This window comes from Carassius auratus, unplaced genomic scaffold (assembly GCF_003368295.1).
Source record: "Carassius auratus strain Wakin unplaced genomic scaffold, ASM336829v1 scaf_tig00214077, whole genome shotgun sequence".
NCBI classification, from domain to species: Eukaryota; Metazoa; Chordata; class Actinopteri; order Cypriniformes; family Cyprinidae; genus Carassius; species Carassius auratus.
In genome coordinates, this window is record NW_020527513.1 from 978582 (window position 1) to 1002094 (window position 23513).

The 23513-nt window shown below is 36.9% G+C and overlaps 1 protein-coding gene across 1 annotated transcript; it reads left to right on the forward strand.

The window, feature by feature from the left end:
* Positions 1–1999: 1999 nt before the first annotated feature.
* On the forward strand, positions 2000–20358 carry LOC113091103 (leucine-rich repeat transmembrane protein FLRT1-like). Its single transcript, XM_026256539.1, has 3 exons — positions 2000–2222; positions 12134–12533; positions 16157–20358. Exon 3 carries the CDS (start codon positions 16287–16289, stop codon positions 18432–18434), a length of 2148 nt encoding a protein of 715 aa, XP_026112324.1. The 5' UTR covers positions 2000–2222; positions 12134–12533; positions 16157–16286; the 3' UTR covers positions 18435–20358.
* The last annotated feature ends 3155 nt before the right edge of the window (positions 20359–23513 follow it).

Below are 23513 nucleotides of genomic sequence, written 5' to 3' on the forward strand. Positions count from 1 at the left end.
AATGAAAAGATGAAAAAAACAAAAGTGAAAAATGTTAATTTTTTTCCTTTAAGAAAACAGCACAGCATGAGTTTGCTTCACAATACACAAGACAGAGACCAATTGAGAGTGGGTTTTTGCGTTTTATAATAAATTCATTAATTAGAAGAGCTGTCAGAAAAGTTCTAGCTCTCATTTTTCTTTTTTTCTTCTTTTTTTCTGTAAAAAAGGGTTTAAACATGATTAAACATTTTTAATGGCTTAAAAATCATAATTAGTATAACACAATATAGGGCTGTAAAGTATTTATTATATAGTGTGCCAATTAAATTAATTGAAAAGAAAAGCCATTCCAATTGCAATGTTGAATAGACATCACAAAAATAAACTAAAAAAAGATAATTTTGATTCAACATTGCGTAAATAATGATAATATATATATATTTATATATATGTATGTATTCATGGATTTTCGTTGGTGAAAATTAGCAAAACAGACAATAAAGACAATACTGTATCTAAAATTAAACACAATATTAACTTTGATTACTGAACTATTGTATAATATTACTTTTGCAATCATGTAGATATTCAAAGAAGAAAAAAAACAGCACAATTGCTCTTGTGATATTATTATAACATATGATATAAATATAAAAAATAAAAATAAAAAACATACAGGGCCACGTTTTGCACTCACATCTTGAATTTTAGGGGCATATAACTTCATTCTGAAACCCTCCCTCGTGCAGTTACTCATTTGTCCTGCATCATGCTCATTATAAACTGTCTGCAATGAACAATAAGATGACAAACCAGTTTGGGCCATGGTGGGGTGTGTTAAATGCATTAAACATTTTAATGCATTATTTTTACCAAAATTAATCGCACCCAATTAACATGTTAAATCTACAGCCTTATATAATATAATAAAAACTAAAGTATTGTAAATAAATATTTACTGCATGCCACATCAAGTGTGATTATTCAGAAAAGGGGATGGTCAAATGTTTGGAACGGAAGTCTGTTTCCGAAATAGCCTGCCACCAAGGAGAGGTGGTGAAACCAGTGAGAGAGAGAGACGTTGTGTATGTCTGAACAGATGTCCTTAATGTCTGACACTCCAGAAACCTGCAGACACTTTGGCTTGTGCACTCGCATTCATAAACACACAAACATGTACTGTACATAACACAAACCTCCTCTCAGGTGGACAGCTTCATAAACATTTTATTTACTCTATACAATTACATGCAAGTCAAAGTCAATCCAACTCATAGATCAGTGCACTGATAGCTCAGGACATGCACACTGCCTTACAGTCACTTGCAGTCGGGAGACCCTTACAGCAAACTGCATGCCATGCATTAAAATTTAATATGACAAAACCACAAAAAAAACAAACAAAAAAAAAAACACTGATAATGCTGTACACAATCACATTATTGAAAAGGTGAATCAAAGTTTCAATGAAAAAGTAAACATTCCATTAATTATACATTGACAATACTCTGCAAGCGGCTAATGGGAATAAAAACTGGCTTTGGTGAGTGCATAAAATTCTTCAAGATACCAGTTGGTTGGCGATTTTATTTAGAAATGCAAGGTTATGGTTTATGCATGAGTGATCAAACACCAAGATGCCTGCTAAAGAAAATGCTTGGAGTGCAATAGCTAACTTTTAGGCTACCTAATGAAAATGTATTATCTCAAGTGTATCTTTGTCAGATGTGGTGAAAATTAAAGTTTGAACCTTACTGTTAGGGGTTTTTATATTTATTTAATAAAAATGAATGTTCATAGAATAGTCGGATATTAATTTATATAGGCTATACCAGAACAGACACACATTTACTGTTCTCATAATATTTCGACATTTTACGTAGGCCTTAATGAAATGACAATATCCTGTTGAAAGATGGATGTTGTTTTGCTCGTAAAATGATCTAAGTAAAAACAAAACAAAAACACACGTTACTCCGCTGAGGAGAGGAAGGGGTGGAGTGTGGAGTGGCGCGAAAGGGAGAGAGCGCGAGGCGCGTCGCCCTGAGTGACAGGAGAGAGAGTCCGAGCGCGCGCGACGGTCACAGCGCGCTTCACTGACTGAAGATTGAGGCGGTTAAAAACACAGAGAACTGGACAAGTCAAGACCTTTGGGGAAAAGAAAACGTGCTCTAGAAAACAAAACAATAAATATTTCGCAGAATTTAAACGAAGGAAAGATGCCGTTTACCCAGACTGAGGTATGTTCCTCTAAACAATTCTTCATCAGAGCTAACTTACTTGTTACCAACGGTCAGTCTGAGACTGCTGAGGTAACGTTACATTTATTTTCTGGTCTGCTCTAACGTTACTCTGACTTCAACTGAAATGAGGCAGAATAAATATGTTTTTATACACATTATAAGCGCTGTTCAGAGAATACTGATATATTCTGTCTGAATAGCCCTCTAATTTTCGTTCATTGTCTGCTCTTAAGCGCCTATTTTATTAGGCTGAGGCGGCTGCCACATGGATTTAAATACAGGCGCTTTGAAATAAGATCCTGCATTGGGACTCTCATTCATATATTTTAATGACCTGTTATTAAACGCGTTCGACTGTGTATAGTGCCTAAATGCGCTTGTTTGCTTGTGATAGCTATTTAAATACTGCAGCTATACAATCTGGTAAAGATTTGCATTTGTTTTTGTACTTTAAAACCTGGTGCAGAGTTTGCACAAGAATTCAGGACTATATGCATCCGTCTCTGTGAGTGTATCTGCACTGTATTCTCCCATGATCGACATAAAGACAATGCAATACAGTAGAACATCTAATATTATTGGCATTTAAAATACATTGTTATGGCACAGATAACGGACACTGTCCTACACCGAATGATTTCAACTGAGAGGTAAATCAGATCGCATTTTATAGAGGTTGTAAATGAGAACATGATGCTTGAGCTATGACTTACTTTTACAGTTTTTCTATGGATATATCCTGTTGTTTAAACATAACGTTCACAGTAAAGGTTTTCTTTTATGTCTATCTAGACCTTCAATAAGACATCTGTGCAAAGAAAGAAAGACAGAAAAATAAAGAGGGAAATGCAGTTTTGGGTTGCATCTTATTTATGAAAGCCAAAGGCACTCTTCTGTAAATCTTCAGGGAAATCATCTTGATTTCTGTAAGTGCAGTGAGGGAGGGAGCGTGTCTCTCTCTCTCTCTCTCTCTCTCTTTGTGTGTGTGTGTGTGTCTGTCTGTGTGTTATCATGGAGGCAATACTTCTATATTTTATCATATTTCCTTATTTCTCATCTTTTATTTCCCTGCCCTGTTGGTGACAGCCAGGAATTAGTGGGGGTTTTGTAGAGTCGCCAGCAATGTCACCATAGCCATGCCAAAATATAACAAACATGCTTTAAGGCCTTTCCACACTGAGCGTGATGCGGAAAAGTGAGGCGGACGAACGGTGCTTTCAAACTGAACCCATAACGATTGTTCGCCTTCTGCTAATTCACGCCTGCGCCGACCCACAATACATTTTTCCTTATAGATACGTATTTCGTAAATGGATTCAACATCATCTGCTGCTAAATATACAGAATTAAATTAAGATAAACAAGGTTCTACACCAGGAACCAACTATCTATAATGCTTACAAGAATAGACTACATCTTAAAATATAATTAGAAGTACAATTAGCATCAAGCTACACTTGAAAATGTATGTAATTTTTATGTATTTGCTTACCCACTTTAAACCATCATCGAGTGTTTGTAATTATAGTGATCTATAGGTCTATAGTTGATTTTGATTAATAAGCACACATTCACTCTTTATAGGTTTAATAACACTACACTGCTAATATTTGTCATAAACATTCTCTATTGCTATAAAAATACCATGAGCTGCATACAAAACACATACAGAAAATATATTGTCATTATCATATGTCTATTTGCTTTGATATTTCAAAAGAGTAAACATGCTCTGACTTATAAGTCTCACACATGACGAAGAAAACGGACGGTGCTCAACGTATCACATAATTCAGTGGACAATTAATAGAAATGTTACTCTTTATAAAGAACATGTGAGAAATAAATTGGTTCTCAAATACTAACGATAACAAGCACTCAGCATCCACTCTCTTCTCTTATCCAGGATACTCTTCTTCTGTGTTTGTGTACACATTGGTTTTCAAAACAGTGCCACCCATCTTGTCTTTTTGTGCAACAGCAGCTTCTCCAGTCACGTGATCCTAGATCAAATCTTATTGGATGGCCTGTGTTTTCGCTTTGCGAAAATGAAAAGATTTGTCAGACTGGTTAGAATAGAAATCGCATTTTCGGTGCACGAATGTTCGCTGTCTATTTTGAAGCATCCATAGATCTAATGTTTTATTCCAGTGCATCATCAAGTCCGATATTCGCTTAGCTTTTACATGCTCAGTGTAGAAAGGCCTCTACACTGCATGAGGGAAGCAAGCAAGGCCTGCATCATTCACACACACTTCCCACTTCAAACACAAACCCATCAAAACTAAAATAATTGTAATTACAAGAATACCACCACAACTATGCTTACACCATTTTTCTTTTAAAAGAGCACCTTTGAGCTATGCATTAATATTTTTATTGCATAAAAATTATCTATCCATCAAAAAAATAAACATTAATGAAAGAAAATTGTCAAATTCAAGCAGCTCATGTGATCCACCAAAGTCCATCTTTTGGTCACAAAAACACCACATGAACCACATCAAGAGTGAGACATTTGGGATTAGCACAGTACTTCATACCCAACTCCACTTACACATGGCAGATTACACAGACTACAGAGTATATTAACTCCGACGCAGATTAACATGGTGGTCAAATGCAGATGAGCAATGAAAGAAAGAGAGCAAGAAGCAGAGAGCAACACAGCTCAGTAAGAAAAAACTCACAAGAGATTAAATCTGGTTATGGTCTAATTTTTATTTTTTTTATTTTTTGGCAACCATCTGAAAATAAACAAAACAAACATATGAGAAAATGTGATAGTAACATAATTTACATTTAAGAAACCAATCACAAAGTTTAAGATATAAATTATCTGTATTTTCAGGTATAGTGAATTGTTTTTGTTTTCACTGCAGATACAGCTTAAAATATTTGTAAAAATCATTGGCAGCAGGCTCTAGTTGTTTTATAATTCACAGCTGGGCCAGTGAGAGTGGCGTGTGTGTCAGTGGGGTCACTCTGCAGTGGGTTGCATGACAAAAACACAGCACTACAAATTACAATAAGGATAAAGCAGCTTCACAACTGACTTTTCTATATATGTTTACATATATCAGCCAAAAAATGTATAGGAACACAGGTGTAAGTCGCTTACAATACAGCTAAATGATTATTAGCCATAGTGAAAAATTTAATACACAGACAATTAGACACAAGCTATTAGCTTTCTACATGGTAATTTTTAATGCAGCTAGTTCACTATAAATCATTTACAACAGGCTTTCTAATTAATTGTTTTGTCAAAGCCACTGTGGTTTGCATCAAAACATCTAAGACACATTGCACACAAAAACTGCATGGCAGTAGAAAATAGAGGAAAAAGTGAGATGTGCCTCTTACTGGTGAATGGTCTGAGGCTGGCCGACAGACTGAACATTACTGTTGCTAGAGCATCTTATATTCTATCAGATATTGGGTACCACACATTTTTAGTTGTTGTTGTTTGTAGAACAAAATGGCAAACAACACACACAAGTAATACTTAGTCTCACCCTGACACTACATTCAGAGCAGGAACAATCATGCAGTTCTTTGGGATGGTGTTAGAGTGGCCATTTAATATGCAAGTACTTCTAAAACTGCAATAATAAAGTGTTCACTCACGTTTTCTTAGCCTGGCAGCTGTAATAATCTCACTCTTGATTCCCCAGACTCCCTAGCATTCCCAAACACTTGTAATCTGGAGCTTTTTCTCAGTGCTTTCTCAGCTTTTGAAAATTATTGCTGCTTACAATGCATACATGCATGGTGGTGATCTGACTCAGTTGAAAAGTATCTCTACAATTTTTGGTGAGAATTATTCTGTACAATTATCTGCGGTTAGGGATGGGTAATATGCTCATCATCATGAAATATCAATAATATTTTTTTCAAAAATTAACAAAACATATTAAGATATAATGTTTTTTTGCTGAAAATAATGCATGTTACCATTATTAACATACCAGTGAATTGTCCTAATTCTCTACAACAATTTTGGTGCTTCAGCAAAAACTAATAGTAGATTAACTGATGAAAGTAAAACAAATCTTCAGAAAATTATTGAAAGCAAGTAAACCGTCATTGATAAAATAAAAACCATTACAAACAATATGAAAAATAAATACAACAAAGATACAAATTAAATAAACAGTGGTACATTTGGCGATTCACATTTTAAATAATCCATCTCATTCCCTTTTAATATAGCCAACACAAGCATAACATGTCAAACATGTTGCACTACATCAAGTATTTTCAGTTTTCCCCCTTTTAATAAGCACTTTATTTTCATGATATCAGAAACTGAATGTCTACACACAACATCAATGACCACAATCAAACCACTTCTGGAAAATCTGAGAAATCTGAACAAGGTTATGACACCAATACTCTTCTTTTAATCCACTTACTCCAATCTTATAAAAGACTCCAGCTGAATCATAACTTGTAAGTTATTGATTCATTATATATTACAGTAAGGAGATTGATGCACAGCTCGAGAGAGCTCTGAGCTCTTAGTAATGCCCTTTTTAAGGGCGGAAATGCAGTCAGACTACTCTTGCTCTCTGGAGAGGGAACAGCAGTCACACAACAATGAGTGTTTTGTCTTATCCTCTGCCAGGCTAGTTGTCATAGACACAGGACCTACGTCAGTGTCATTTATTAATCAATGTGGCCGTTTTGGTCATTGACACAAAGTAATTTTTTATTTTGCCTCAATAAAATGCTCTTCTGTTAGAGACAGATCTCTAGATGTGTCTCGCCTGCCGTGAACAAGTCAAGAAAAGACAGCGTTGTCTGAAAGAAAGTATGATAGAGGAGATTGCGTCTGGGGCAGGCAGAGTTTATAGGTAAAATGGATCTCAAAGAGTTGCTTGTATAGCTCTAGAATCAATGAAATGGAGGCACTATGAATTAAGTGTATGTGGCTCTAGATAATTGGACAAGGTCTGAAAGGGTCCCGGAACAGTCTGAATAGATGGATTTTATTATTCCATGCAAAAACAAGCTGCAAGCTTTGAAACAGTCTTTGATAATGCAACTAGTTTTGAAGTGCTGCCCTTTTTTAGCATGGTGCATGTTAATAGATTGAGTTCTTGTGTTCTATGCCACAACTGACATAAAGCATGCATATAGACTGTGCTTTGATTGAAAGCATGTCCATTTAAACCCTGCAGCCTTCATTGAAATTACATAGCTAATCAAACACAAGCATGTTAAATCATTACAGCTCATTTATAATTTACATGCAGAGAGACCCATTCAAGTAGAGCTACAACTTTTTTGTATTTGTGCTCAGTTACTTAAAATGATACAGTGTAGTGCAGGAAGAACAGATAAATGCCTTTATGTGTTCACGCACAGCATGGTGCCTTGCAGTTTGGCTCTAAATGTGCTATAAAAAAACAAGTGCACAGGCCTCCCATAGGATGCCAAACACTGCTCAGCTTAGTAGAGATAGTTTCTGAACATGGTTCATTTCACTCTCTGCTCGTTGAGTGGGGTTTGTCAAACATGTGGGCAACTTTGTTCACTGACCTAAATGCATGAATTGTCTTTATATAAAAAGTGGCACTTTTTATTCACAACACAGTGAGGGATGTTTATTATGACATTTTGCTCTTTCTTGTTATGTGAAATACTGATAAGAGAAATTTACCCACATTAAGTCAAATTCAGACAAACCTAATTATTTTCTTCCTGTGTGCATACTCTGATTTTGAGTGTTTGTTTGATGTATATAAGCACTGGCTGAGGGACAGCAAAAGAGGTATGATTGGTTGTTTGTATGTGATTGTCTGTGTGCATGCTTCAAGGCAGAGAGAAAGCGAGCAGTAAAGTATCCAGCACTTAAATTGTCTGCTTATTTCCAGTGACTGCATTATTTACAAAAAAACTGGCAGCATAAGATAAAGAGAAGGAAAGGGAAAAGGAGAAATAGAAGTGACATGGTCATGCAAGAGAGAAATGCTATTTGAAAGAGAAAGTGGAGCTAGTTGAATTGCATCAGTGTTACTTCAACAGAAAGTGATTTACGTATTTATGTCACTGTTTAAGTATAATTCTAATAAAAGCCCATCTCATCTAGCTTGAAGGGTGGATTGTATGTTGGTATAAAAACATTGGGATCTCAAATGGGAAGGGAGATTTGGAAACAAAATGAATTAATGTAAACAAATGAGAAGACAGAAAGGAAAATGGCTGGAGGTAGTGACAATGACAAATGTATGTCATATATTTACCTTATTGATGATATTCTCACCTCAAGAAAAGTTAACATTATACAAAGCAATCTTAGAAATGTTATGCCAATAATACCACTTTCTCTAAAGAATAAAAGAAGGATGAATCTGAAAGAGGAAAATAGACTAAAAGACTGGTGAATAAAAATGTGATTTAGCATGTACCTGTTCATAGGGACCACGAGAGAGAAAAAGATGAGTCGTGAAATGTAGAAAGAAGATTAAAAAAATATATAAATAATTTCAGTAGCAAGTAATTTCATAACCATAATCTTATTTTGTGTTTTCAGACAACAATAAACAAACAATACAAGAGCATATTTCTCATCAAACCAAGGATCTTAAAATGCTCTGATAAACTTCACCGTCAGGAAAATTAAGTCTTGCCCATTCAAATTATTATTGAGATGACTGCTTAGTACACATTTTATAGACAGATGAGATTTGCAGCTTACACTTTCAGAGTTTAAATTAGGAATAGAGGTTCATTTGTATGTTGCAGGTGCAGATGTACAAATCCAAATGCACCCCGATCAAGGTGCCGCATTTGACTCCATCTGTCATGATTGAGAAAAGGTAAATAAATCTAATTCATTCTCCACTTCATAGGCATTCAAGTTCATTCATTTATTTTCTTTGCACCTTATGAATTACAGTACAGTCATGCTGACATCTTGGCATCATGCATAAAGGCAAAGAATTCTGAAAACAGTGGCATGTCACTCAAAACACATCAGCATAAACTGAAATACAATTTGAATATTGAATATTTTCATGTCACAGAAAAACCCATAAATATAAACATGAATGCCTTAGTTTAAGTTCCACTATCTGTCTTTGTCTCTGCATTCCTATCATACTTTGACTATGATGCGACCAGCTTTAGGTATGCTTTTTAAATAAGCCTTTAGCCTTTGAATATACATTCAAGGTTTTGTTATTTTAATGGTTTAGTTCTCTCTCTTGCTCTCTCACTCTGTGCCACTTTAGTGCATCTTTATCACATTCACAAGCTACTGGCTCTGTTCAGTGCACAAACACTGAATTTAATAAGGACATAAATCAGTATAGGCATTTATGCATTAATGGTTCACAGATTACAGTAAATGCACTGGTGAACATCCAAGAGGACTGGGGCCAAGAGAGAGAGAGAGAGAGAAAGCACATTGGAATAAGAAGGGAAAATGGGGATATGGGAACAAACAAGGTGCGTTCCCCTCTCTGCTCATCGACGCATCCCTGTCACACTTACCCTTCATCCCTGCTTCTCCCTCTCTTTGCTCCTGGTTGTTCATACTAAAAGGCAGCAGTGTGTGGGTGTGTGTTGAGAGGCTGGTCACATCCCTTCGTCTCCTGCCATTTTCACTCCCGTTGCTGAATTACCCCTGATTACCTTTAGCTAATTATCATCAGATCTTAAGGGAGCAAAATACACACACACATATTACCTTTCAGCATTGCAGAGCCACTGGCAGTTAAAGATCTTAGACATCAGTGGACTGCAAAAAAAGAAAAAAAGAAGGGTACCTTGGCACCTCATCAAGGTGTTTGTATGCCACTGACAAAACATCTCTAGCACTTATATATATATATATATATATATATATTTAGAGTCCCATTGACAAACCTTTTTTAAAACAGAACTGCGCTGTGGACTATCACTACAACACTGTAGACTGGAGGCCTAGAGCACTAGTTTCACAGGCATGTGCTGATATGGGAACTGAAAAATACCCTCATACACAATTATGCCCTCCGGCAAATGCTCTGCTGTTAAGGCGTCTATCTTCATAGCCCCAATGTAAGTCACATACAGTCACTCACTGTTCGGTAAAATGCCACATTGGCCCTATACCAATCATGTCATATTAACCAAGTTTACTGCTCTTATGTGCAAGGGACCATACAGTAACACAAAGCTCGACATTTCTTTACATTTTTAGCCTGCCAATACAACAACGTTATTTATCAGTGCTTGTTGTGAATTAATGATAAACTGGATTTGCTGGGGAATACATTTTTCATGATGTACTTGAGTAATATTTTATGACAAAGCTGTGTGAGGAACAAGAGAAACCATTAAGATTTCATGCTCCTTCGTGATCCTAAGACAAAGCCCAGTGAGTCTGTTTTTGTGTCAGTGCTTTGAATATGTGTTGTTGTGGATACTGGGCCTGACAGTCATTTCTGCCACCAAATTTGATTCCAATAGGTTCATCAATCTTCCTTCTTACCTTTCCTCCTCCATCTGCCCCTCTCTCTCTTTTCCATTCTCTCTCCCTTTCTCTGCAAATGAGAAATTGAAAGGCAGAGATGGGCCGGTTACGTGCACAGGATGGTAAAAATGTTTGACATGAGCTTGTACACATATGCATGCACCTGAACACATGCAATCACCCTCAAACATGCAAGGGCATACAAATAAAAGCACAGATCTGCCACCATTCTAATAACTTTAAGATGGAGTACATCTGTACCATCAGCAATATTAACAAACCTGGAGCAGTGGAACTGCACCACCGTACTCCAGGTGAACATTATTACTGTCCATTTTCAGCATTTACTCAAGCACGTCTAGGGATGGAGGTCAGTGCGAGCATGACAGCAGCACTGATATAACCTCTTATAATTTCTCATCATAATCTCTTCCCTAATGTGACTGTCAAATTATACCAAACGAGAGAGAGGCAAAGTGAGAAAGGTGAACAGAGAAGGGAAACGTGCTGTGTATTTGTATGGTTTTACACACGCTAGACATTTAAGGCATCTGCCTCAGTAGGCATTAGGTTTTTTCGACCATCTAAGAGCATTGATTGGCGAAAATTCCCCAATACGTTCAAAGATTTTAATTAGCCTTCTTTGTCCTTATTACTTCTCCTCTCCTCAATTCCCTTTACATTAGCTGTGTGCTTTGGAAATGCTCCCTGTCTCCTCACACACGTGGTACTATGGGCCTCTGATGATCCATCTTCACCAGGCTGCTACATCCACATGGTGCATTAAATTTCTGCAATAATGTTTCTGATCACTCCCAATCTCTGAATGGACTGTGAAAAGGCAATTAGACTGGGAGCCAGTGGGACCCAGAGGAGACATCACAAACACAAATCAACCACGTCAGGCTTGGGAATTTAAACAGATTCAGCACACTATGATACAAAGAGAGTTAACAGTTGCTGGTTCAGAGTCTCAGTCCCAAAGCAGTAGTTCTAGAAGACATAAACTGCAAACACTCAAAGCGAAAATCTAAATCTATGAAAAAATACACTGCATAATTTCAGACTCACCTAAAAATAAGCTTGGTCTCAGAAATCTGGTAGGAAAAATCTGGTGGTCAGTCTTTACCTAATACAGAGTCACCCATCATTTCTTGCCCTACATCAGTCATGTCAACAATGTGACCCAGTTTGCAACAACATGTGTGTGCCTTGACTTCTGCAATTTTGACCCTGGCTATGGCTTAGAGCAGTATGTAAAAGAGATTTTCCACTTAATTCTGCACACTGAACTTGACTTCAACATTTTCAGAGTTGATATTCTTTGAAATATAGTTCTTTTTAGGTCGAGCCAAGTTTAAAGAGAAAATGACACACTGAATATAAAAGTATTCTTTCCTGTTCTGGCACTCTAATTCACTGCAATTTTTTTTCTACACAGGTAACACGGTCTCAAAGATGAGGGATTACAACATCCCCGTGTTCTGTCAATCCTCATTCAAGAAAACACAATCATCATGATGTCAATTTTGAAGGGACACACTTCAACTTCAATACACATCATTGCCTCGGATATACTCTTGCTGTACAGAAGTGATGAAATTTTTGGCAGCTTCTACTGATTGACACTGGAAAAAATTCCCAGGGTTTTTCTTATTTCAGTGCCTACAATTTATAGGAATCCTACAGTAAATGCAATTTTCATTGGTCACTTAAGCTGAAGGACCTTCCGCCCTTGATCAATTTCTTATCTTGAATTAAGAGGACAATTGTCACTGTTCAAACTCTTTAAATTGCTCAGAATTACCATCCAAAGGATAATGTGGGATACTTGCTAGATGGTAAGAATGGTAATTTGTATTTCTGTTGTAAATAATACAATATGAATACAGTATAAAAATGTGAAAAGAGTTGTGTGGCTGGATAAAAAAAAGATTATGCGGCAGAACAAAATCATTTCATATTGACAACAGAATTGAAGTAGACACGAAACGAAAATAAAGAAATAAAGACTCGAGAAGGATCAAAAAAGCAGATTTAGGCAGAATGAAAATTCGGGATTGACACAGGAGGATCAGCAGGATATAAAGGAAAAGGGGGGAAAAACAGTACGATTAAAAAAAGAGTATAAGAAGAGATTATAAGAGATAATAGATGCACAGTGGGCGGTTATGGTGATGGCCATGATGAAAACCTTCTTCAGATCATAGAAACGTTTGAATGAAGGATAGAGAAACAGACAAGAGATGAAGAACAGAGAGAAGGTAAAGTTAACTTGCCTACACACGTTTCAAACTGTGCAGCAATTAGAGATGGAGCTTTTCACGGTCACTGACAGCCCCAAACACAACAATTATGCACTTGCACACAAAAAAGTTGCTATTTTACACTAGCTTTTGCTAAACGTATAAAAACATTACTTTAACATAAAGGCATGTTTTATTAGTTATTAAAGAGGCCTTTTTGGTTATTTTGTTTTTGTCTTCAGGCTCCCTCCACTCTTTTTGAAATACACAAGCCTGAGAGCTGATTTCTTTCTAAAAATACCCAAATGTATACACCCTGGGAGAGCCATTAAATCTGACATTTAAATTGCTTCCATTTTCATGTAATGCACCTCATTTAAAAAGAAAGACAAATATAAAAATGAGAGAGTAAATTGGCCTCATTGCAGGTCTTGATGCCCAATTCTGATTTGTTGCCTATATCCCAAGTTTTTGGCTGTCCGTTTACACGATCTTTCAATTGTGACCCATATCCGATTCATGTGTTTACACTTGCCATACCGCCTGAAACACAATCACAATGCAGCTATTTTTATATTATCTTTGCTATTATAAATAAGAACAGAAAAAAAAAACAGTACAAGTAGCCTACGAAGATACAAAAAATGCATTACCTTTATCATTTTATATCTAAACTAAAGCATTCATGTACAAAAAAACTATCAAATGTAAAAATGTGTCATTACAAATAAATTTATTAGTAAAACTACAAAAGCAGTTCAATGAAGTGCAGCGAGCGATGCCCTCTTTTATTTTATTGTTAGATTAACATTGTGATAATGATACAGATGTCCTATCTAATATAATGTTACACATCAGACGTTTTCCCCCAACAGTTCCCCAAGTGTTCACTTAAGACAGAGCAGATTATGTCTACGTGAGTTCTGAAATACTGTAATTCTGTATATTTGTGTATTTATTGGGATTGTGCGCCATTATATGATCGCATTTCAGATGACAGTCAGCACGAGAAGCGAGTGGAGATAATGTACAAATAATTATTATTTATTTTTTGCTTGTAGGTCAAAATAGCATATGCGAATTTACAGTCATTTGACAGCTGAGGTCACATATGACATCGTTAAACGGCGGAGAACTACTAAATTGTTGCAGTTTCAATGACGTACAGAATGCAATGCCTGTGGCATTGGCACATATCTGATTTATATATGATTTATTTCCAGATATGAATGAGGCCTAAAACCAATCTGAAAATATTTGAATACATGTGCTTTTTTCCTGTTTACACTGTCATAGAACAGATCCGATCTTTGTCACATATGAGCAAAACTCAGAATTGGGTCACATTTAACTGGCAGTGTAAACGAGGCCAAAGTGACAACAATGATATCGGATTTAAAAAAAAGAAAAAGAAAAATAGATTCGTCTAACTAGATTGATATAAACATTGTCTGTACGGTAGTAAACATTTGGGGAGGATCAAAACCTTTTATCAAAGTTGTCCCAAAACAATACCCTTTATTGTATTCTAGGACAACTTTGATTAACTTTTTTGATCCACTTCAAATGTTGACTACTGTAGTCAAAGCAAACAAGATGAAAGTGTTTCCAATAAAATGAAATAAATTCCAATACAAGCAGTCTATTCTCTTCCTAATTTCCCTCTCTTAACCTCAATGATCCATTTTTTTCACACTGTTTAAGGGTTTGTTTCGGATGTAGTTGCTGCCTAAGGTCAAAGCCTTTGTAACCAAGAGTCAGCCAAGCAACTCCCATCTGGCCTGGCCTGCAACACAAACAACCTTGAGTTCAATCCCATAGGATGGCAGGCACCAAAAAGAATGAGTACCCAGCAGGGAGCAATGCACACCAACCCTTCACACATAAATACTCACAAAAACAAGTACATTTTGAATTAGTCACATCGGAGTATGTTAATGTCTCAAAATTGTGCATAAACATTTTAATGGGCAAAAAACAATTTCCTTTAAAAATAGAAAAAAATATGTGTCAAGCTGGAAATTATACAACTATAATGTAATTAAAACAATTTTTTTTTTCCTGGAATACAAAGCATACAATGCAAAACATTCCTGACTGGTTATTAATTATATTTCCAAGACTAATCGCTCTTTGGCAATTTCAATAAAACTGAATGAATAAATGCAAAATATTTAGTGGTTATAAATCACTGGCCCAAAAGGAACAACGGGCCATTCTTATTAATGAACCCTGATGCAAAAACTTTGATTGGTTATTTGAAAATGAAAATGAGACAGGGTTTTTTTGTAGAAATAATACTGAATTTATACTTTTTCCTTTTGATACATTAAAGATCTTAATATATAGGCTAGATATTCAATTATTATCATTAAAACTAATTAAAAATAATTTCTTGCAAAAATTCCTTCCTTCTTCTGTCTAACATTGATAAGAGTCACAGACAAACCTTCACCAGTACATACACAGGAAATTCACAATCCCCAGACATATAGTCAATGATTAGTTAAACAGAGTGAAATCTCTGTTGGGTATTCTATCTATGTAGACTCTCTGAATAATTCATGCTATTTTCAAAACAATAACAACCAGCATCCATTATGCATGTCAATTTGTTGTAAACGTCTGTGGTTTTCATCTAAATCTCAATTGCAAATCAGGCCGAAAACGAGGACTCTATCTGACCCTTCCGTGAACTTTCAAAAACTAAAAAAAAAAAATTAGTAGTAATTTATTCAAACACAGTTCACTGTAACATTTGATTTATAATAAGACTTAAGGTCAATCCAGGAATAAACCTGTAATTGTTTTTCTAGGAACTCAAATGTCAATAACATTTTAATATAAGTTCAGAACAACCACCTCACACCTACAATTTTCAGTGTATAATGTGGCAATGTAATCGTTACATTCAATCCATTTGCCATTGTCTTCCAGTCCATTTTTATTCTAATGTTATGTCTAATGATCCCTATCTGTCAGTTGTTCTGTAAGGTTAAATAGAAAGCCGTTCAGCTTGACTGATTTTCTCTGATCTTGCTTACTAACCTTTTACCACCTTGCAATGTTTTTCACATTTAAGCATAATTCCTGTAAAATTCATACAATGTTTTGTATAACAGATATTTGGATAATTTTACTGAACTTTAAACCAAATGTAACCTCTCTATTTTGAAAAATTCTTAGATAAAATATTTTCTATATTCTATATTCCACAGGGCTTGTGATTGCAAGTAAAGAAGGGCAAGAAAAACCTGCATTTTCAAAACTACACTGACCAAGAATACTGACTTGAGACATTGGGTTAAATTACCTCTGCAGAGAGAGTGGGGTACATTGTCTGGAATTATGGCCACAGAGAGCCTAGTTGAACTCCGTGATTGGTTGTTCCTACTTCTACTATGCCTGACATTATTGGTTGAAGTCCTCGAGTTTGCTGCAGCCACAGCTGCCGCCGCTGAGGCAGCTCTTGGGGAGGCGGAGCTTCAGGGAGATGTGCCATGCCCCTCAACTTGCAGGTGTGATGATGGCTTCATTTACTGCAATGACCGTGGCTTGAGTATCATCCCACCATTACCATTAACAGCAGCTGTGCTGTATCTGCAAAACAACCGTATAGACAATGCTGGGCTACCAACATCTTTAGAGCGACGACTGACTGTGAGAGTAGTTTACCTTTATGATAATGAACTTGACGATTTTCCAACACATCTGCCTCCATCACTACGAGAACTTCACCTACAGGACAACAATATACGAACTTTACCCCGTTCCGCTCTTGCACGGCTACCCCTGCTGGAGAAGCTTCACATGGATGACAATTCTGTTTCAACCGTAAGCATAGAAGACAAAGCATTTGCAAACAATCCAAGGCTGCGTCTTCTTTTTTTGTCACGAAACCACCTCTCGAGTATACCATCAGGACTCCCTGCATCACTTGAGGAACTCCGCTTAGATGACAATCGCATTTCAACTATTCCAACACATGCATTTCGAGGTCTCTCCTCTCTAAGACGTCTCTTCCTTGATGGAAATCTGCTGGCAAATCAACGTATTGCAGATGATACGTTCTCCCGGCTGTCTAACCTCACGGAGCTCTCTCTGGTTCGTAATTCGCTCCAGGCACCACCATTAAACCTTCCAAGTATGCATCTCCTTCGACTTTATCTACAGGACAATGCCATAGCTCACATGCCTCGAAGCTCCTTGGATGGCATGCGAAGGCTACAGAAACTGGACCTATCAGGTAACAACTTGACGACTCTTCCGAGAGGTTTATTCAAGGATCTGGACAGCCTTTCACAATTACTTGTCAGAGGAAATCCCTGGTACTGTGGCTGTAACCTCCGCTGGCTTCATGACTGGTTGCATGAGCGAGGTTCATCTGTGACTGTGCGAGGTTTAACTTGCCATGGACCAGAGAAACTAAGAGGCATGACACTAAGGGACCTTACAAGTCAATTGGAAGATTGTGATGTCAGCGCAGATTCTGCGGGAGGAATGGTTGGAAATTATGGACCAAAGAAGGAGAAAGGTTATTTTCCGACACAGGCACCAGCTACAACAACCCCTCCACTTCCGCAGGGTTCACTCTTTACCCTCAGATCCAGGCGACCAGGACACAAGTATTCCGATATTAGCCAGGACAGTCTTGGAGGTGGAAATGGGGTTACAGGTAAATCATTACTAATCAGTGTAAAACCTCTCACACCAGAGACTGTCCACATTACTTGGCAGGCTTCACAGCTAGTCCCCTCCTTCAGACTTTCCTGGTTGCGACTAGGCAACAGTCCCGCAATGGGGTCAATCACAGAAACACTTGTGCCAGGGGATCGCCGTGAGTATTTACTTACGCAACTACAGCCCCAGTCAAGTTACATTATTTGCTTGGTGCCTCTATCTGGAAACAATGGTAAAAGAACCTCTTTTACAGCAACTGGGGATTTAAACATAAACACAAACTCAGAGCATGAGCACCCTGCTTGTGCCAAAACAGAGACAGATCCCCAAGAGCAGTCTATTTCAGACCAGGACAGTGATCAAGGAACTGACCAACTGTCAGCCCTACCACTTGCTGGAATTATTGGAGGTGCAACAGCACTGGTTTCTTTGTTCTTAATTTTTGCCATCTTCTGCTGGTACGGACACCGTGCGGGGTACCTTGCGCCAGGTGACCATTCTATATACGGCAGAGATGTTGTTGGATCACGAGGTGCCAGCAAACATTTTGATGACTATGTTGAGTCTGGAGCTATAAAAGACACGTCCATCTTAGAAATCAGAGCTCATGGCTTTCAAATGACACCAATGTCTGCCCAACAGCCTTTGCAGCCCAAGGCAAAAGTTGAGGATATGACATACATTCATACTATCTTTCCCTCTAATAATGCAACCCTATATAGGAGCACCCTGAACCACACAGGAAATCCAGGCTATGGAACAAATCGAGGGTACAGAGAAGGGGGAATACCAGACATAGATTATTCATACACGTGATAGCCTTTTTTTATAGGCCCCTGCTGATCCTGTTTCTGTTATCAGGTAAAGCAGTTGGGTAAGGGTTATTTTACCTAAGTTCTAAAGTAGGGGTGTGCCGATTCTAAGGGGACCATTTTCTCCATCTATCATACACAAAAATGTATTACTGGATAGAGGACTAGATTTTTTTACATTTAAATATTTATAGTTAAAATAGCATAGTTTTCACACCACTGGAGTGCTTTTTTAATGTGAAGACACTTAAAACCTAAATCTGAATTCTGCTAAGTGAAATGGGTAATTTAGTGATGTTACTCCATGTACAATAATAAATATGATTTACTATTCAAAATCAGGTGTTAAAAAACTATATGGACTGTTCTTCAGACACTCTACATAAATGATGCAAAACAATAACATGGTTACGTAAAAATGTTCAGAAAGGAAAACCTCGTGATACGTGAATGGAGCAGGTTTTCATTCGGCACACCCCTATTCCAAAGTACCCTTTGTGCCTCCTTTAGTCTGTTTTCAAAACAATGTTTTCAATGGTCGAAACCCCTCTGAAACATGCTTAAAATACCAATAGTCAGAAGGAGCCAGGGATTTTACTCTTGGTGTTGATGTCATCCAATATTCAGATGATTATTGAAGCTGTTCTTGCATCTTAGTACCAGTGATTATCAGTGTCATATAACTAGCTAATTTTAAGGGTTAGCATGATGATGACCAGTTCTGGGACCAGGTTCATATAAATTTAAATAGACTTAAATTTACTGTGTATATATGCACTGGGGAAAACTGATGCCTTTCCATTCTGGGGAATACTGATGATGACAACAAGAAAAATAAATATTTTTGGGGTGTGTTATTCAAATTCAAATTCTCAGTTCTCTCTCCCTCTTTTTATGGGCTTTTCCTTTATTCTCTCTATTTCTTTTGCACGCAGCACGAGGACTTTGTTCCCAACCAAGAGAGCTGACAATGGTGATAATGGTTTTGACAATGAAAGACCTCAAATTGCTACTGGGTTTCTTTTCTTTTAATGAGAGTGAGAAAAGTGGGGTAGAAGGAGACAAAAGGAAAGAGATGAAGGCGCAGAAAAAGGTTTCATGTTCACAAAGAAAATTTGTCTAAAAAAAATAAGAGACTGAAAAAGTGGATATCTTATGTCTGAAAAAGGAAAAAGAAAAAACACATTCTCCATTCACCACATGGAGCTTTCAAGAACAGTCAAACTAAATATATAACCTCAGTAGTTTTGCCTGCTCAAAAACAGACATGTATTTCAATTATGACAAAAGGAATGACTTCAAAAAAAAAAAAATCTGAGGTCATTTAAACTAAATAGAAAGAGGCACTTTAAGACAATCATGATGGGGGCAACACTAACTGATGAATGAACCCAAACTGACAGGCTGACATACATAATTCAGTCAATTTAGGGCAGGGCTTGTTGATACAGAACATACCAGAAAATATCAAGGACACTAAATCTAGTAGATAACTAGAAAAAAATCAGACAACATTAACATGTCCATTTCTTTACAATCTTTGTGTGTGAAACAGTGTGCGTATCTACACCCCAGAGGTGCAGGAAAAACAGAAATCAGGGATTTATAAAACATGTAACACTGTGAACCTCTGCATCTTTTGTGTGGGCAAAGAAGGAAGAGAGAGAACAAAGGTCTTTAACTGGTTAAAGACAATCCACTTTTTTTTCACAGTCTGACTTTGTGTGACTTAAATGCAGCATTAGCAAGGAGAGTAGCAAGTTAGGAACACTAAATGGATATCCGTACCAGATCTGAAATTTTCCAGCCTTTTCTGATGCATTTTAAAAGTGAACTATTCAAAAAGTAGTCTATGTAAATCACATCTTTCTCTCCTTATAGATACAGATATACATCATGATGAATAGTAAATAAAGCTTGTTATCTTTTTCATTGATATATGTATCATTAAAAGTTGTGATGAAATACATTGTCACTGTGTATGAAGTCCATGAGAAGCTATAGAATTATATCATTTATATTCCAAGAAAACATTTTCCATGTACTTTTAAAATAATAATAAATTCACAGATCATGTATGCAACAAAATACCTTGTAAAGCTAAACAATTTAGATCAAATCACCATGGTGGCATTAATAGGCATATATGGTGCACACTCGTCTGGAAAAGTGAATAAGAAAAAAATATTATCCAATTTCCTAGTGTCTATTTAAGAGCAAACATGCCTCCAATCTGGAGAGTGTAGTAATGCCTGCGTAAGCAATGTAAAGATCAATATAATGAGGGGGGGGGGTGGGAGCGGTATACAGTATCCAAGAAAGAATGGCCTTTAAACACAAGTTCTTCAATAGCTTAATGTGTGCGTAAAAGCACATACTGTGTCCTCAGCACAGTTTCTCAGACAACATAGTTCAATTAGTTATTTGCTCCTGTTCCCCAACCCATTTCTCAGATTAATATAATTCTAGATAATTGGAAAACAGTACTTTCTTTCATAGCGATTTACAGTTCACAGCAACATCAAATTATTGAGTAGTAATATGCATGAGGACAGCTGAAGACAGTTGTAGACATTGACATATAGAGGAATCCACAGTTACAGTATCTATAATGATCCACAAAAGGCAAAGAGTATCTGAAATTAGATTTTGTCACTAAAATAACCAGTTAAAAAGGCCAACTTCACTATACCCAACAATTAACTTGAGAGTCTGACAAGTCCCAATTACTGGTAAATCGAATCCTGAGAATGTACACCTGAGTCTTCACAGCGTCTTTCATATTGTCTCTAGCGAAACCAAACTGAGAATTACAATTACACCTATCCAAACAGCAGCTGCAGCTCTCAGAAGTTGTCCCTGATGAACCACATGCCTCTTTTCCCTGCATTTACCACATTGGGTCAATTAGACTAATTAGACTAAGAGGAAACCGCCAATTTCACATTCCTTCATTGGAGCTAAAGTGGCGATTGATTGTGAGAGAATGGTATAGGTGGGAGGCTCTTTAACAAGGGCTGAAATAATTGCTATGAGGCTGCCATTCTGCAAACATGCTTACTTTTTATTTTTTTTTAAATCCTAAATCATTAATCATTAAAGGTCCAGTAACTGAAAGCTGATTCCAAAGCCTTGGGCATCAAACAGAATTCAATCATGGTACTACATTTGGGAATTTTGGACGTTCCAAAATATATGAACAGTTCTCATTCAATTTATATCTATATGTTTAAACCTTTTTTCATCTTTCAAAGTGCCGCAGTATTCAACAAACCAAATTAAATTGGCTAAAACGCTATATAAAAGAAAAGCCATTTCACTGACGCAGACAGAATTAATTTATTAGGGTTGCATGTGTGACAATTTCCCTCCAACAGGCTTGATTTCCAATTAGCAACAATGTGGCATATGTTGAGAGATGTGAGATTTCTCAGTGTGAACTCATTTTAAATTCGCCTATGGTGATGAGAGGGGTCTGAACCACCAGCTAAGGATGCTGAGCTTCATTTGTAACAGATAACAGATTTAATGGCTTATGCTCTTTGACAAATAAGATGCATTTTCAGTCCTATTTAGAGATGTCTACACATTTTACACATGCCTGTGTGGCGCTATCCACACTCCCTGCTAAAGCTGTGTGAATATCACTAGCTTTCTGTGAAAGGAAGACATATCAGTGTGAATTATGCATACCGTCTTACCCGGCAGTGAAGGCTAAAACGGCGCAGGCAGAAATGCAGCATTAGTCCCTTCATTCTCATCATCAGCCATGCCTCTCTCATCTGTCTGTGGGGCTATTTTTCGGGCTAAGGGTAAAGATAGAGTTCTGTGCCACACATCTTGGGGCTTTCTAGATTATTCCATAGTCAGTCAAATTTAGAATTGTTTTTCTTTTCTTTTTTAAATAACCTTAAGCCCATCCACATCCACTTTCTTTTGCTGCTTTTTATAATAAAGAAATTCAAACAAATCCATCCAGTTACATTTTTTCTATTTTTAAGAGATTTAATATAAACTCTTATTATCCATTTTAATCTATACTGCATGGTGTCACTCTTATCTGGGATCGTTTCTGTATCGGTGTCTGCAATATCGCTTATCTGTAACTCCAAATACTGACACTTGTTTTTAATTCCCAGCAGAATATGAATAAACATGGAGGGCAAATGCAATTTCTCCCATGAGCAAACATTGTGGGGCAACACTCCAAATAATCTTCATAAAACAACACTGTTTCTGTTTCAAGGTAATGACCCTACATCACAATCTTACCCTAATAATAATAACAATAACTATATATATAGTAATTATTTTTGTGTACTTTTCAGTTGTAAAACAGACAAAGGTCATGTGTTTTTTCTCACAAACCTAATCACAATACATTATTCACAATGCAATGCAACTTAATAAACCAATACAGGGCAGTATATCCTCTCGCACTAACTAGACGGATAGGTGGATTGACGTAAAAAGGATGTTTATCCCTCCCTCCACCCCTGCTCTGGGAAGGACAGTTTCTAAGTGCTTGTGGATTTTATGTTTACAGTGTTTTATAGGGCAGATCCAGGAGCCAAGAGCTGTAAAATGCTGTGAGAGGGAGGAGAGAGAGTACAGGGGGTGGAAGCAATGTTATTGTAAATCCAATCTTTATTGAGAACAACAGACAAACAGTCCTCCCCACTCCAGCCCACCTCTCCATCACTCTCACTATCGACTGAGTTCTCAAAGTTTGTACGTTTTTGCTCAGTTTAACGGTTGTTCAATTCTGACCTCCGTAAGAGTTTAGCAAACACACGGGGAAACTTTGGCCCTCGACGTGGTTTAATCCAGGTAAATTACCTTGAAATGTTGTCATTAGAAAGTTCTTTTATCGCTCAGTAGCATCTAACAAGCCTCCACAAGCATTTAACAAAGGATTCAAAACAAAATACTCAGAGCTTTAAACCTGCACAACTTGCCCAATATTTTACTCCGTTCACCCAATATAGCAACTATGAGCGTGTTCTCTCACTCTACTTTGAAAGGTGCCACCAAACATCTAACTGCCTGTTGCAAATGATTGATCTCCAGTGCTATATTCTGT